Source organism: Phascolarctos cinereus, unplaced genomic scaffold (assembly GCF_003287225.1).
Source record: "Phascolarctos cinereus isolate Bilbo 61053 unplaced genomic scaffold, phaCin_HiC Scaffold_4;HRSCAF=312, whole genome shotgun sequence".
Taxonomy (NCBI): domain Eukaryota; kingdom Metazoa; phylum Chordata; class Mammalia; order Diprotodontia; family Phascolarctidae; genus Phascolarctos; species Phascolarctos cinereus.
The window spans coordinates 518,255,162-518,268,600 of NW_027555847.1; the positions used below are offsets into that span (position 1 = coordinate 518,255,162).

Genomic DNA, 13,439 nt, shown 5'->3' on the forward strand with positions numbered 1-13,439 from the left:
TGATATTCATTCACTTTTCTAAAAAATTTATTCTGAATTTAAGAAATAAAACCAGCATTTCCACAATGTAATAGGAAAAAGATGATTGTACATGAAGCTGCAAATCTATTATGTACAATTTACTATTCCTTTTAAACATAATAGAGTGTTCAGGTAACTTTCTCTTTTTTTCCTTTTTTTCTCCCCCTCTGTACCGTAGAGATGGCTATCATTAGACACAAATATCTGTGTGTGTACATGATATATATGTATGTGTAAAACCATTCTATACCTACTTGTATTTATCCATTCTTTTTTCTGGATGCAGATAGTTTCTTCCTTCATATGTCCTTTGTAGTAAATTTGAGTATTTATAATAGTTATAATGACTTAGCTAAAAGATTACAAAAATATATTACAAAGATTATACATTATGACCAACCAGGATTTATACCAGGAATGCAGGGATGGTTTAACATTCACTTTTGATAAGGAAAGAGTAAATGTAAAGGAAAAAAAAAAGAACAGAGACCCTGTTCATTCATAGCTACATGGCAGCTATCTCTTCATTGACCTGGAGGCCTTCAACATTTCTTCCTCCTCACTTGAAAGCTTCCAGAGAAGAGAGTTGAGACTCAAGTATGCAAACTCAGGTTAGTCTCAGCAGCCAATCATGAAGCTTCCGTGTAGATATTGCATGTGTTCTGAGGACCCAACCCTAAGGGCCCAGTTCCCTCTATTATACAATATGGTAGAGCATCCAGAGCATATATTAATACAACAGTTAAATAACTATGAAAAGCCAAATTAGTGGCATAGACAATAATCAGTGTAGGCTATAACACCATAAAACCTGCCCTTCACTTTTCCATCTTTTACTTGAGGGGAATATTCTGTGGTGGCTCTATGTTTAAGCAATTTTTCTTTTGCAAACCAGGATCCTAGAAAGCGGTTCTTTTGGGAAGTAGAAAATCTCATTGGCTGTCTAGTAAAAAGAACTACGTTCAGATCCCACTTCTGCCTCTTACTAGCTATATAATCTTGGACAAATCATCTTGTTTCTCTGGGATTCAGTTTCCCTTTCTATAAAATAAGGAGGTTGATAATGAGATTCCCTGGGGATCTTCCACCTCTAAATCTATGAGCCTAAAAGAATCAACTTGAGTACAGAGGTAGGTATAATAGGTAGCTAGTCCAGGGCAAAAAAGTTATTCATTGCCCTTAGAGTTTGTCTCTTATTTTAGCTCTGCCTATGAGCTGAGTATCTGCCATGAGATATTGGCCTGAAAAGGAGTCCAAGAGTGGTGGGAGCAACATGTGACTTCACAACTCAAGAAAAGAGAATATGGAGAATTAGCTTACGTGATTTTAGGCAACATGGCTGAGAGAGGGACTAGGGCCCTCATGTCAGTTTTGAGCAAGAATTAGAAAAGCCAAAATTTCACCAAAAGGGCAGAGCAGCTGTTAACTTGTATCTTATAAATGTGCTTCTGGTCCAAGCCTGTGACTGTTACATTCAAAGCTAGGTTATCAAAGTAGATTACACAAGGGCTGAGACTTCAGCATTATAGAAATATTCCCAGATGTTATCTTTCTCTACCAGAAACTTTGAGTTTAATCCAGCATACAGACTAAGCCGGATTGGAATAGCCAAGACCTAAAACAACATTAGGAAGAAGACATTCACCTGGCAAGAGAAAGAGAACTAAAAAAGATCAAATCCATACACATACATATGTGTAGAAGACTAGGCTTCCAATGTAAAGCTTTATTGTGAATGTAAAACCCTTTCCTGTTGCGAACCTTTTCCCCTATGCCAGCTTCCCTTTGGCTTATTAGTAATACCTTCAGGGAAGCAGATGAGGATCTAATTTTGTTTAGATTTCCTAATCCAAAGTTCCTTCTGCCACTTTAAAAAGTCAGTCAGAAACGTCATTATCATTAGATAATTCTAAAACAAATTATCATCCAAGGTAATATGTCTAAATGATTGAAATTGAAGTTATTTTTTCCTCATAGCTTCTAGATTGATTACATTGTGTGTTTTATTATGCCACAATGTGCACAGCATTACATATGTTTTTTGTCACCATAATATATAGCCTCTAATGCAGATGTTACTTTTATTTCCCAGCTACAACTTTATAACCAGGTGATGGCATAGGCCTGACCATGTCATTGGTCAAAAATCTCCAGAGGTTACTTATTGCCCCAGGATAAAATATAAACACATCTTGCCTTTGCAATTGAGTTCCAACATGGCTCTCTAGACTTATTTCCTGTTCCTTCTCCCTTTATGCACTGTGCTTTTTAGCCAAATTTTCCTGTTAGCTATTTTTAACTTCAGATTCCATTTCCTTTTTCTCTGTCTGTTCACAAACTACCTTTCCCTGCTGTTGGCATACACTGTGTTCACTTCTGCCTCTCAGAAGCTTTGTCTTCAGGAGTCACTTCCTTATGTGGAGCTTTTCCTGATTCCTTCAGTAGTTATTGCTTTCCCTCTCCTCCAGTTAGCTTGCATTTAGTCATCTGTGTGAATTTCCTATTTTCCAGTAGAATTTAAATTTTTCCAATGCAAAGAATGCTTCATTTTTGTCTTCATATCCCCATTTTCTAGTGTGGAAGGACCTCGATATGCTTCCACATTAACATCCTTCCTGCCTCATAGGATAGGTGTTTAAATGTTTGTTGTTGCTATTAGTAAATGGATTCAAGCTTCCAAGAGTAGGTTCTATATATTTTGTTGTACATTATTCACATTTTTAAATATTGTTCATGATTCTATGGTTCTATACTTTTCATTTTTCTCCTAAGGACCTCTAAAAATATGAAAATATCTACAAATTATTTTGCTACTTTAATCACATAATTTTCCCTAATTGCAGAAATATAAATCTAGAGATCCACCTTTATTCTAAAATTAGGAAAACAGTCATTTTGGAGAATGCTTCATTATAATTGCCAATATATTATTCAGTTTCTTAGAAACAATGTGGTGTGGTTGAGAAAGGACTGGCCTTGAAGTCAAGAAGACCTTGGCTTTAGATACTGCCTCTGATTCTTACTAGCAGTGTGACCATGGACAAATCACTTAACCTCTGAGAAAATTGCTTGGAGTGATAGTAAGGCATAAGGAGCAGACCGCTTGCTGAAATCCCTCAGCATGCCATTGTGGAAAGAGTTTCCACATTCTTAAGTTCCCAAAATCTAGCTTCTGCCCTCCACGCCGAAATGCAGTCATGATTAGTACTATGACCACTTGTTCAGAGTGTGCAGATAAATACCAGTTTTGATTCATTTTTGCTACTTTAAAATGGATTAAATAATTTGACATTCTAAGAATTAATATTTTGAATGATTTTTTCTTTAGGATTATTTCTTTGCCACCACAGTAATACATTTTCTCTGCCTTGTCTGTGACATAACCATGACTAAGATATAAAATGTAAATGACAGGAACTAAGGCAGCACCTGTAATTATAGTATATTTTTTGAACTGCTGAGGTTGAAATGTTAAGTTACTGATTATTGAGAGTCTAAAAGTTGTACCAGCTGCTGTACTTGCCATAATGAGTACCACTAACTTTCCATTTTTCCCCCTTTAAAATTTGTATTTTCTCCTTGCAAATTTTTGGAAACAAATATTTTATTGTTAACTTTTTAAAAGATGCAAATTACATACTCTCTAAATCTGTAACTTCTAATTTTCAGGAATTCTTTGATCATGTAAAAAAGCTTTGGGATGACGAAGGAGTAAAGGCATGCTTCGAGAGGTCAAATGAATACCAACTGATTGACTGTGCACAGTAGTAAGTGTTTGTTTTTGTGAAATTTACATCTAAGAACCAATAAATTGTCAAACAACAGGAATTTTATAGAGTCTTTTATGTGTCAGTCAGAGAATGCAGACAAAAATGAAACAGTCTCTGCTCTCAAGGATTTTGTATTCTATCACATAAAACTAAATTGATTATTTATGATAATTAGGAGGAAGTAATCAAATATGTTAATCAAATATATTTTCTATTGTACTAGGTTTAAAAGATGCTTATTTTGTCAAGAGAAACTTTGTAAGTAACAATATAGGACAAACTTGAAACCAAGTTATAGGGTGAAAAATATCACAATGAAAAGACTTCTCTGTTGTGAAATTTAACTTCAGTGTTTTTCTCAGGTACATTTGATTTGAGACCAAGATAAATCGGTTGTAAAATAGTGCTACTAGGAAACATTATGGATATCTTTCACTGCACATAATTGTGAAATGTTGCATAGGATATTTCCTTTTCACTGAATAATCTTTCCACTATTGTGAGAATGTACTTTAGTTCTAATACTATTTTGTATCAAATGTTTTTGAGAAATAATTTATAAATCTAAATCACATTACTATCCATAAAGCAGTGTCTGTCCAATTGTGAAATACAAAATCTCCATTGTGTACTTTGAGACAGTTACCAAGGACTTTTCCCCAACCAGACCTTTGTCTGAAAAAGTCAAATGAATAATAAATGCATTGCCTTCAACAAATATTACTTGCAAATAATTTCCTAGCAAAATAGCATTATTTTGTCGAGAAAGGTGAGGCACTGCAAGGTATCAACAGGTTACAATTACATGCTTTATCTTATTACTACCTCTGTCATTAAAGAAAGCATAACAACAAAGATGCAAAAGACTACTGTGCTAAAAATGCTACATCTTTGGATGACGGTGAAAATGAAAGCCTATTTCAGGCCACAGAATGTTTTAATTTGTTCTCATTTCCCATCTAAAGAACACAAATAGTAAAAAAATAAATACAACCAGCAAGATTTTGTAGCTGCTTTGTAAATCACGACTGATTTTGGACAAGTAGGTTTCATGAGAACTTTTCTGTAAGCACTTTGTAGTTATTAATCTGTATTTAAGGCTCTTCTCAGAGTCATGTCAGATTAATACTCTCTACTCGAGTGCAAAGTAAAACTGAAGCAAGAGGTTGGATGGCTTACCGTTTAATGCCACACAGAGTTAGAAGAGAGGTTGAAATTGAAACTAGTCTTGGTAAACCCATCTTTTGCATACTCTGTAACTGTGCTTCCAGGTTAAAAATTTGCAAAGTAATTATTCCAAATCAAACTTGAACTCTGTTCTCCTTTCCCCAGTGTACTTTATTTTGCTCTACCTCTTGGTAAAAGGTTGTTCCTTGAAGTTACTTCCTTGGTACACCCCCAGAGAAACCAGAACTCCTTGAAGTAGCTGTAGTTCTAGTGGGCCTAAAGCCATGAGGTTGAATTTCTGGCACAAGAATACAGTCCTGAGCCAGGACCTACCTTGAAAATAAATATTGAATTATGTGTATGAAATGTTAAAAGAGGAAAAAAATCAAAGCAAAAATAGTAGTGAAAAAGTCCCTCAAACATACATAAATGTGCCATTTGTCTTCAGTTTTTGAAAGCTCCTTCTTCCCTCCTCCTAATCTCACATCACTCAGACATATTCCCCTACTATTGCTTCCTTCTTACCAATCTTGAATGAAGTGGTGGCCCCTCTCCTTGCCAAAGCAAGCCCTTTTATATGCACCTTTCGACCCATTCTCTCACATCTTTAGCTCACTATCCAACTGGCATCATCATTCCTTCTCTAATCTTTACTGTCTAGTTATCTATTGGTTCCTTCTCTGCTGTCTATGAAGTCCATGTTCCCCTAGTCTTTAAAAACCCTTGTTTATGCCAACCATCCCCACCACCTGTTGGCTATTAACACTTCTCTTTTTCTGAAGAAAACCATCTACACTTGTGCTTCCACCTTCTGTCTTCTCATTCATTTCTAAACCTTCTGCAATCTAGCTTCTAAACTCATTATTTAATTGAAACTGCTTTCCCTGCAGTTGTCGATTGTTTCTTAATTGCCAAGTCTAATGGCCTTTTCTCAATCTTCATCTTTTTTTTTTCATTTTTCCTCTTGGTCATCCAGACATGGGTGTCTTGTAGGCATCTCAAACTCAACAGTTCCAAACCCATAACCTCCTCATGCAAATCCTTCACTTTTTCCAACTTCGATATTATCACCATCATGATCCAGTTCACTCAATCTCACAACCTCTGTGTCATCCTTTAGTCCTTTACTCTTACTTACCCCGCCTATTCAAACTTTTGCATTGATCTTTGCATTGGTTGCCCCCCATGCATAATATTTTCTCCCTCCTCATCTCCAACACTTATCTTCCCAAGAATCAGCTGACCTATCTTTTGAGAGAGGTCTTTTCCAAATCCCACTGCTGTTAACAACTTCCCTACAAGTTTACGTTCCATATACTCTCTATATATTTTTTATGTTCACTATTACTTCTGTATTGTCTCCTCCATTAAAATGTGAGCTTCTTGAGAATAGACACAAAGTTTTGCCTTCCTTTGTTTTCTCAGATATTTTCTGTGCCATTTCCTGGAATGTACTAAGCATTACTTTTTCATTAATTTATAGATATTTGTTTCTAATTTAAGTCTCAGAATATAGGTTGTAAGTAAATGCAAAATTTGAAAATGAACAATCCAAAACAAATTTCATATCAATTTGTGTTGATTTCATATTTTACTCAAAATGAATCTATGATCTCAATGTGGTTATTCTCTCTAACAGTAAAGATCACAAACCACACATACCTACCTATCTTGGGTGACTCTTGTTCATATCCTCTCATTTAGTATCCTACCAACTGTAAAATACGTACTCTAGCAAATTGTGCTTTGTATCTTTATGTTTTTAATTAAATTTTTTCAAGATTAATACACATTAGTAAGGTTGAAGAAAATCATTAGCAAAATCAAACTACTCTTACCTACCCAATTTGGGGTGACCTTGATCCGATCAGCAAATCTCATGGTGGGATAGTCATTGTAACCACAAGAAGAATAAAGAAAATTTGAAGTTCTCCCTATGTAATCACAAGGAGATTAAGAGAAATTTTAAGTAGTATATAGATCACTTCCAAATTTTGCCCTATTCTTATAATTCATTCCCTTCTCATATCCCCTATTCAGAACACTTATCCTCAGTGATGATGATGATGATAAATCATATTTATATAGTGTTTTAATATTTATTTGCTTCATTTATATTTGTGATAAATATTTTATATTTATATTATTTATAAATAAATATTATATTATATTTATTGTTTATATATTCTGTATATACAGATAGCTCTTGCATTAGGCAAATTCAGCTTTATGTAAAAAATTCTGAAACACACCTGTGTTAACTTTACTGTACAGTACTGTGTGCTCTCTCTCCACTTTCACCCCTCAGTTTGACATTCATTGACCTCCCACTCTACCCTCAAAAAAAAACTTTTAAGAAAACCTTCCAAGTGAAAGCAGAAGATTGGAGGCTCAGAGAGACCACTGCCACCAGATAGGGGCTTTGCTTGAAACCTCTTCTCCAAAAGAGAGACCTTTCCCCTGCTCCATCTGCCTGCCCACCCATGTGTTCGTCTTCATTTCATCAGCAGCTGGGTACCACATGTCTTTCCTCAGCTTGCATGTCACCCATCCTCTCCTGTCTGTGTTCATGTCTGGTTCCCAGGCCTCCACGTGGCTAGCCCCAGCCCCTTGCATGTTCCTGCTCCTCCTGCTCTCACTTCTCTGTCCTAGCTCCCATGTGTCCTTGAACTCTGCTAGCCACCTTCCTCCATGGCACATGCTTTCCTCTCTTCCTCTTTCCCTCCTTTCCCCACATCCACTGGCAAATTCCCATTAAGTAAAAAGTGCTTTTCTTAGAGTTCTGCGAAAGGTATACTTATGGAAAGCAAGAACTGTCTGTAATCTAATTTAGTCTAAGAACAGGTAAGCTCTACTTGTACTATCCCCAGTGACAAGGGCAAAATAGTTGCCAAAATCAGTGGTTAGGAATGTAGAAAGAGACCCAGAATAATGTGTTCTCTCTGAAGCCAAGAGAAAAGAGATGGGAGGAATGGTGCAGTTAGTAGAGTCAGAAGGTAACAGGAAAGTGAGGGGGATTTTGTCTAAACCACTGAATTTCATGGCTAGTAGATGATTTAAGATCTTTGAGAAAGTGATTTCAGAAAATCGGAAGGAGCCAATTTACCAAGAATAAAAAACAGAGCATGTAGTAATAAAGGGCAGCTGGGTAGTACAGCGGATAGAGTGCCAAGCCTGGAGTCAGAAAAACTCAATTTCGTGAATTCAAATCTAGCTTCAGACACTAGCTGTGTGACCCTGAGCTTAACCCTCTTTGCCTCAGTTTCTTCATCTGTAAAAAATGAGCTGGAGAAAGAAATGGCAAATAATTCCAGTATCTTTGCCAAGAAAACCCCAAAGGGGGACATGAAGAGTTGGACATGACTGAATAATAACAGTGAGAAAGTAAAGACATTGGACAACTTTTTCAAAAGTTGAATAGTTAAAGAAAATAGAAAAAGAAAACTGTACCTAGATGACTTCCTTTCTAAATTTAAGAGACTGCTCTGTTAGGTTTGGGGAGACCTAAGAATATTTGTTGAAGAATAAGAATCCATCAAAGAGGAGATGTTAAAGTTGCATAAGACAGAGGACATTGCTGGAGAGAATGAGGTCAAAGGTTCAGGTTGAAGGGTTAATGCTGCTAAATTTTTTTGAGGAATGGAGAAGAGACGACAAAGTTCAAGTCTGATCTTTTCTATGATCTAGGAGAATGAATAACTTTAGGAAATTTAGAGTATCATTAATGTTAAGTAAAAAGAAGAAAGGATTTGGAACAATTGTTGGGGGAAATGAGATCAGGAATTAATAATGGCATAGTAGAATTGTCACACAGTAGTGATGTCCCAGGTGAGATTCTCTGCCATGAATGTGTAGTAGAGGCAATTATATTGTTTTAATTATTTTTCTCATTCATGATCAGCACCTCTGGAGCAAGAACAGAGAAACTGAGTAGTAGGAATTTCCCAGAGTTGAAGATTTTCAAATAGACAGTGACAAAAAAAAAAACCAAAAAGGTGGGGGGTTCTGTTTAGCAGCCAAAAAACCCCCCAAACAAATAAAAACATGAAAGTAGTAGATCATGGAGTCAATGCCAGCAAGCAAAAAGCATTTATTAAGTTCTTGTTCTGTACCAAACACTATGCTAGGCATTAAAGATACAAATTAAAAGCAAAAAGACAGTCTAATTGTAATGGAAAAAATAACACACAGAAAGAAGCAGAAAAGTGGTAGGGGAGGGGAAGAAGTTACCCATACAAGAGGCATGGTGTCCAAGTCTAACAACTCAGAAACAGAGTTGGGAGAGCAATTAAAATTGACTTGCCTGGACCCCTCCCCAAACAGAAGCACTAGGAGGAATTCACCAGTGGAAAAAGAGTGCCAGCATAGTAGAGGGATGTTCCAGGTTGAGACAAGAACTGTAGCTGATGCAGAGTCTGTGAAGCCAGAAGCAGAACTAGGAGAAGAATAAATGCCAGGTCTGAAAGCATTTATATGAAGGCAGAGTGAGAGATCACTTGGGAGAGTAGGGGTAGAGAGCATAGATAGAAAGCTAGAAGGTTTTAGTTAGACTATAGCCAGTCATTCAGAAAACCCCTACATAGATAATGTCCCCTGTTCCCAGTTTCATTATCAATATCATTTTATTTATGATGGTATTGATAATGAAATTGAGTACAGGGAAAATGACCTATGTAAGTAATACTAATTTTGAATTGGTAAGTAGAACCAGAAATACAACTTAAGAATGAATTACATCACTGCTCACATAGCATGGGACAGGGCAGGTAGGAAGGAAGAGAGAAGGATTAAACCCTAGGGTTTTTTGTAATGGTTGGCTACAGAAGGGCTCCTTCTATAAATTTGTTATTGGAACTCCCAAATATAAATTTATGTCAGTGATCTTACATGTGGTGACTCCCCTTCCAGTTCTCAATTGCTTAAGCTACAAGGAGTTGGGAGGGCAGGAGAAGTGGTAATCAGCAGCCAATTAAAAGTTGTGCATCAAAAGGCAGAGTGATAGGTGCTGACCATGCTCAACATGGGGAAGCATACTTCTCTGATTGTGCCATTTGGAAATTATCCTTCCTCCTTGGAATTCTCATAGCACTTTGTATCTTGCATACATTCAAATTCTGAACATGTCTGCTCTATCTTACTAAATTATTAGATTCTTTAGGACAGGAAGCATGTGTTATTCTTCTTGCATCTTGCCTCAGCAGTTGGCATAAGTCCTCATACATCGTAAGCCTCTCAGTAAATGTCTGTTGAGTCCGGTAGAATGGAGTGGGATTAAATTATTATGCCTCTTACAAACACCAAAAAAATGTTACAATTTGTGTCACCCTGTTTTCCATTCCTTGTTTTTGTTTTGTGAAAATTGATCTCTTGGAGCAGCTAGGTGGCACAGTGGATAGAGCACCAGCCCTGAAGTCAGGAGGACCTGAGTTCAAATCCAGCCTCAGACCAAACACTTGACACTTACTAGCTGTGTGATCCTGGGCAAGTCACTTAACCCCAACTGCCTAACCAAAAAAAAAAAGAAAAGAAAATTCATCTCTTGATATAACAAAACATGCATGTGTATGCATATTTTTACAGATACACATTTAGAAACACCAGATAGGTACTTCAACCTTTCTTTTCTCATTCTAGCCTTATAACCTCTTTGCTTCTTCTTGATCCATTCTTCCTTTAAATTATACTTCCATGTTCTATTCATGTTCCATTTATTCCTGCCATATCTTCCTCACCTTTTCTATCTTCTCTTTATGGAGGATTAAACAAGATATTACACAGAAGGAGTTTTGCACACCTCAAAGCACTGCATAAATAATATGACTAACATAAAAATGTTAATAATAACATTGGTATGGGTTGTCATTTCATATTAGAGCGTGAGCTCCTTGATGACAGGTACTGTCCTGCTAGTTATGTTTGTATCATCATCACTTAACACAATGCCTGGCATATAGTAAGCATTTAATAAATGCTTTATTGTCATAATTGTTATTTACTTCTTCAAAGCTGTCACCTTCTTTAAAAGCACAGGCCATAGATCTGCTCTAAAGACCTAAGCTATTTTTCTGTAGCAACATATTGTTCATTCATTGGGTGGCAAGAATAACGAAGCATTAAGACATGAGCTGGCAAAGGAAACAAAAGAGGAATAAGGCTTAGGTGGACTAGAAGGGAGTGGGAGATGATGGATGTTACGTTGTGTGGGCTGTGCAAAGAGCAGAATCTTGAACTTTTTGTAACAAGGAGAAAGCCAAGAAAGTTTTTAACTAACAGATTTGTGGACAGAAAAGTAGAAGATGTTAGTGTAAATGGGTAATTTTTAGTTGGACTGGAGAAGAGGAAATGTGAGTAATGAAGACAAAATCCTATGCCAATACAAATTTGTATTGTGGCCATGGGGAGGGAAAGGATACATTTTAAAGCTGTCTCCAATTTGGAGAAAGAAGCAGCAGAATATAGCAAAATGAAAGAAGATGGGTATTGATTTAGGAGTGTTGTCAGACTCAAATGGAAACCTATCCCTGAAGGCCACATATTAACTTAGGAAACCACAAATTAACATTACCTATGTTGTATTGCATTTTTACTTGTTTTGCTAAATATTTCTTAATTACATTTAATCTGGTTCAGGCTGCACTCAGGAGTTTTGTACTGGTAATGATGGGAAATCCAGAAAAAAAAAATGAGGGCAACTTGGTGGACTTGGAAAACAGTAAGCTACTGTTAACCTAAGCATTAGTTTAATAGAATAAAACAGACAGATTTCAGTATTCATGGTGTCAGAAAGAGAGTTGGGATGAAAATACCTGATATGTACAAAGAGCAACTTAACTATTTACCTGATATGCTACACTATTCCCTACTGCTTTAAGAGACAATATATTTAAAAAATGGTAAAGGATAGGGTTGCTTTGACTTGAATTGCTTAATTCCCCACTAAAAATATAGGAAACTGGGTCAGCTAGGTGGCGCAGTGGATAGAGCACCAGCCCTGGATTCAGGAGGACCTGAGTGCAAATCCGGCTTCAGACACATAACACTAGCTGTGTGACTCTGGGCAAGTTACTTAACCCCATTGCCTATCCCTCCTCCCAAAAAAAAGGGGGGGAAACCAAGAAAATTTTAGTTTTCAGACTTTTTTAAGATCATTTCACGCTAGTCAGAGGAAATGAGTAAGGGGCCTGCCTTGTAGCTTTATCATGGACACAGTGCTGGACAGGGAAATATTTCTGGGTAAGAAGATAGCTAGTGTTTCATTAACACTGCCTGCACATCTTTCTTTCCATACTGATCATTGCCTGCCTAAGTTGTCATCTGAAGAAATAGGGAATCAAGCTTGGAAGCTAAAAGAAAACAGAAAGGTTATACAGTTCACATCTTCCTAATTTGCAGATAAAGATATTGAAGCCCAGAGAAATTTAAGTGAGTAGCACAAGAGTCTAATGGTTGGTTAGAGTTAGACACAGGACCAGAACCCAGGTCTCTTGACTTGCAATCAACTCTGCTCAATCCAATTATGTGTATGTGTGTATATGTGAGTACCTCACTATTAAACTCACCTTTCCAATTCTAGGCCCTCCCAGTTTCTGAAATATGTGGATAAAATAAGGAATGAGTCAGGAGAGGTGCACAGATACAGATGGTTTTGATGAGAGCTGTCCCAAGATGTTCTGGTTTTTTTTTTACTGAGACTTGTGCCGTAGATTTCAGAGTACCTCAGGAGTAATGCTTGAGATTCAAATAGTTTTGGTGGGAGCTGTCTGAAACTTTTCTGTTATTTATTTATGGGCTTATTCAGTGCGTTTCAGAATACTGCAGGAGTTACTGATTGAGCTATTAAAGGGGAAAAGAAAAGAGCAAAGCTGAAAGAGTCCAGCAGTGTCACAGTTCAGTAGACTGGAAAAAAAAAAGGAGAAAAAGAAACCCTTGGTTCCAATTCCATTTCTCCTAGTTCCTTCAGTTTGCTTTCATTTTTACCTCTAAAACCAAATCTTTGTCACATTCAGATAACTGGAATCTATTTACAAGAAGGGGAAACAGAAGATAATCATGGTTTGGTCTGAAAGGTTCAGTTTTATCAACCATGGAAATGGTTGTATTTTAAGATTCATTGCTCCCAAATTGGTCGTTGTTAACAAGACTGGAAGGAAAATTGTATTAACAAAAGGTGAAAATGTAAAGTAGATAATTTATATTGAGCATTTCTTCTTCCCTCCTCCTTTTTACATCCTCTGGGGACCCTTTTCATAGCCTCTGTCCCCCATCCAAGAAATATTAATGCCATATCCCCTAATCTCTTAAAAGTTGCTTGTCCTAGATCTCAACATTTTAGGGTATCTGAGACTCCCAAAAATGATATTGATACTCCATAGGTAATTTAACAAACAAATGGGCACAGACTCTCCTTTCCTTCCTAGGTTAATAGTGACCTGGAGATATGTCCCCCAATTCTACACCCCAACATAGAAGTATGATGCTAAT

At 36.7% G+C, this 13,439-nt stretch overlaps 1 protein-coding gene across 2 annotated transcripts in view; it reads left to right on the top strand.

The window, feature by feature from the left end:
- GNAL (G protein subunit alpha L) overlaps positions 1 to 13,439 on the top strand; it is a 504,196-nt gene that overhangs the window by 372,634 nt on the left and 118,123 nt on the right. For both annotated transcript variants that reach the window (XM_078153524.1, XM_020985557.2), the window contains exon 5: positions 3,691 to 3,788. In XM_078153524.1, the coding sequence (XP_078009650.1) occupies positions 3,691 to 3,788 (98 nt within the window). The remainder of the gene's footprint in view (positions 1 to 3,690; positions 3,789 to 13,439) is intronic.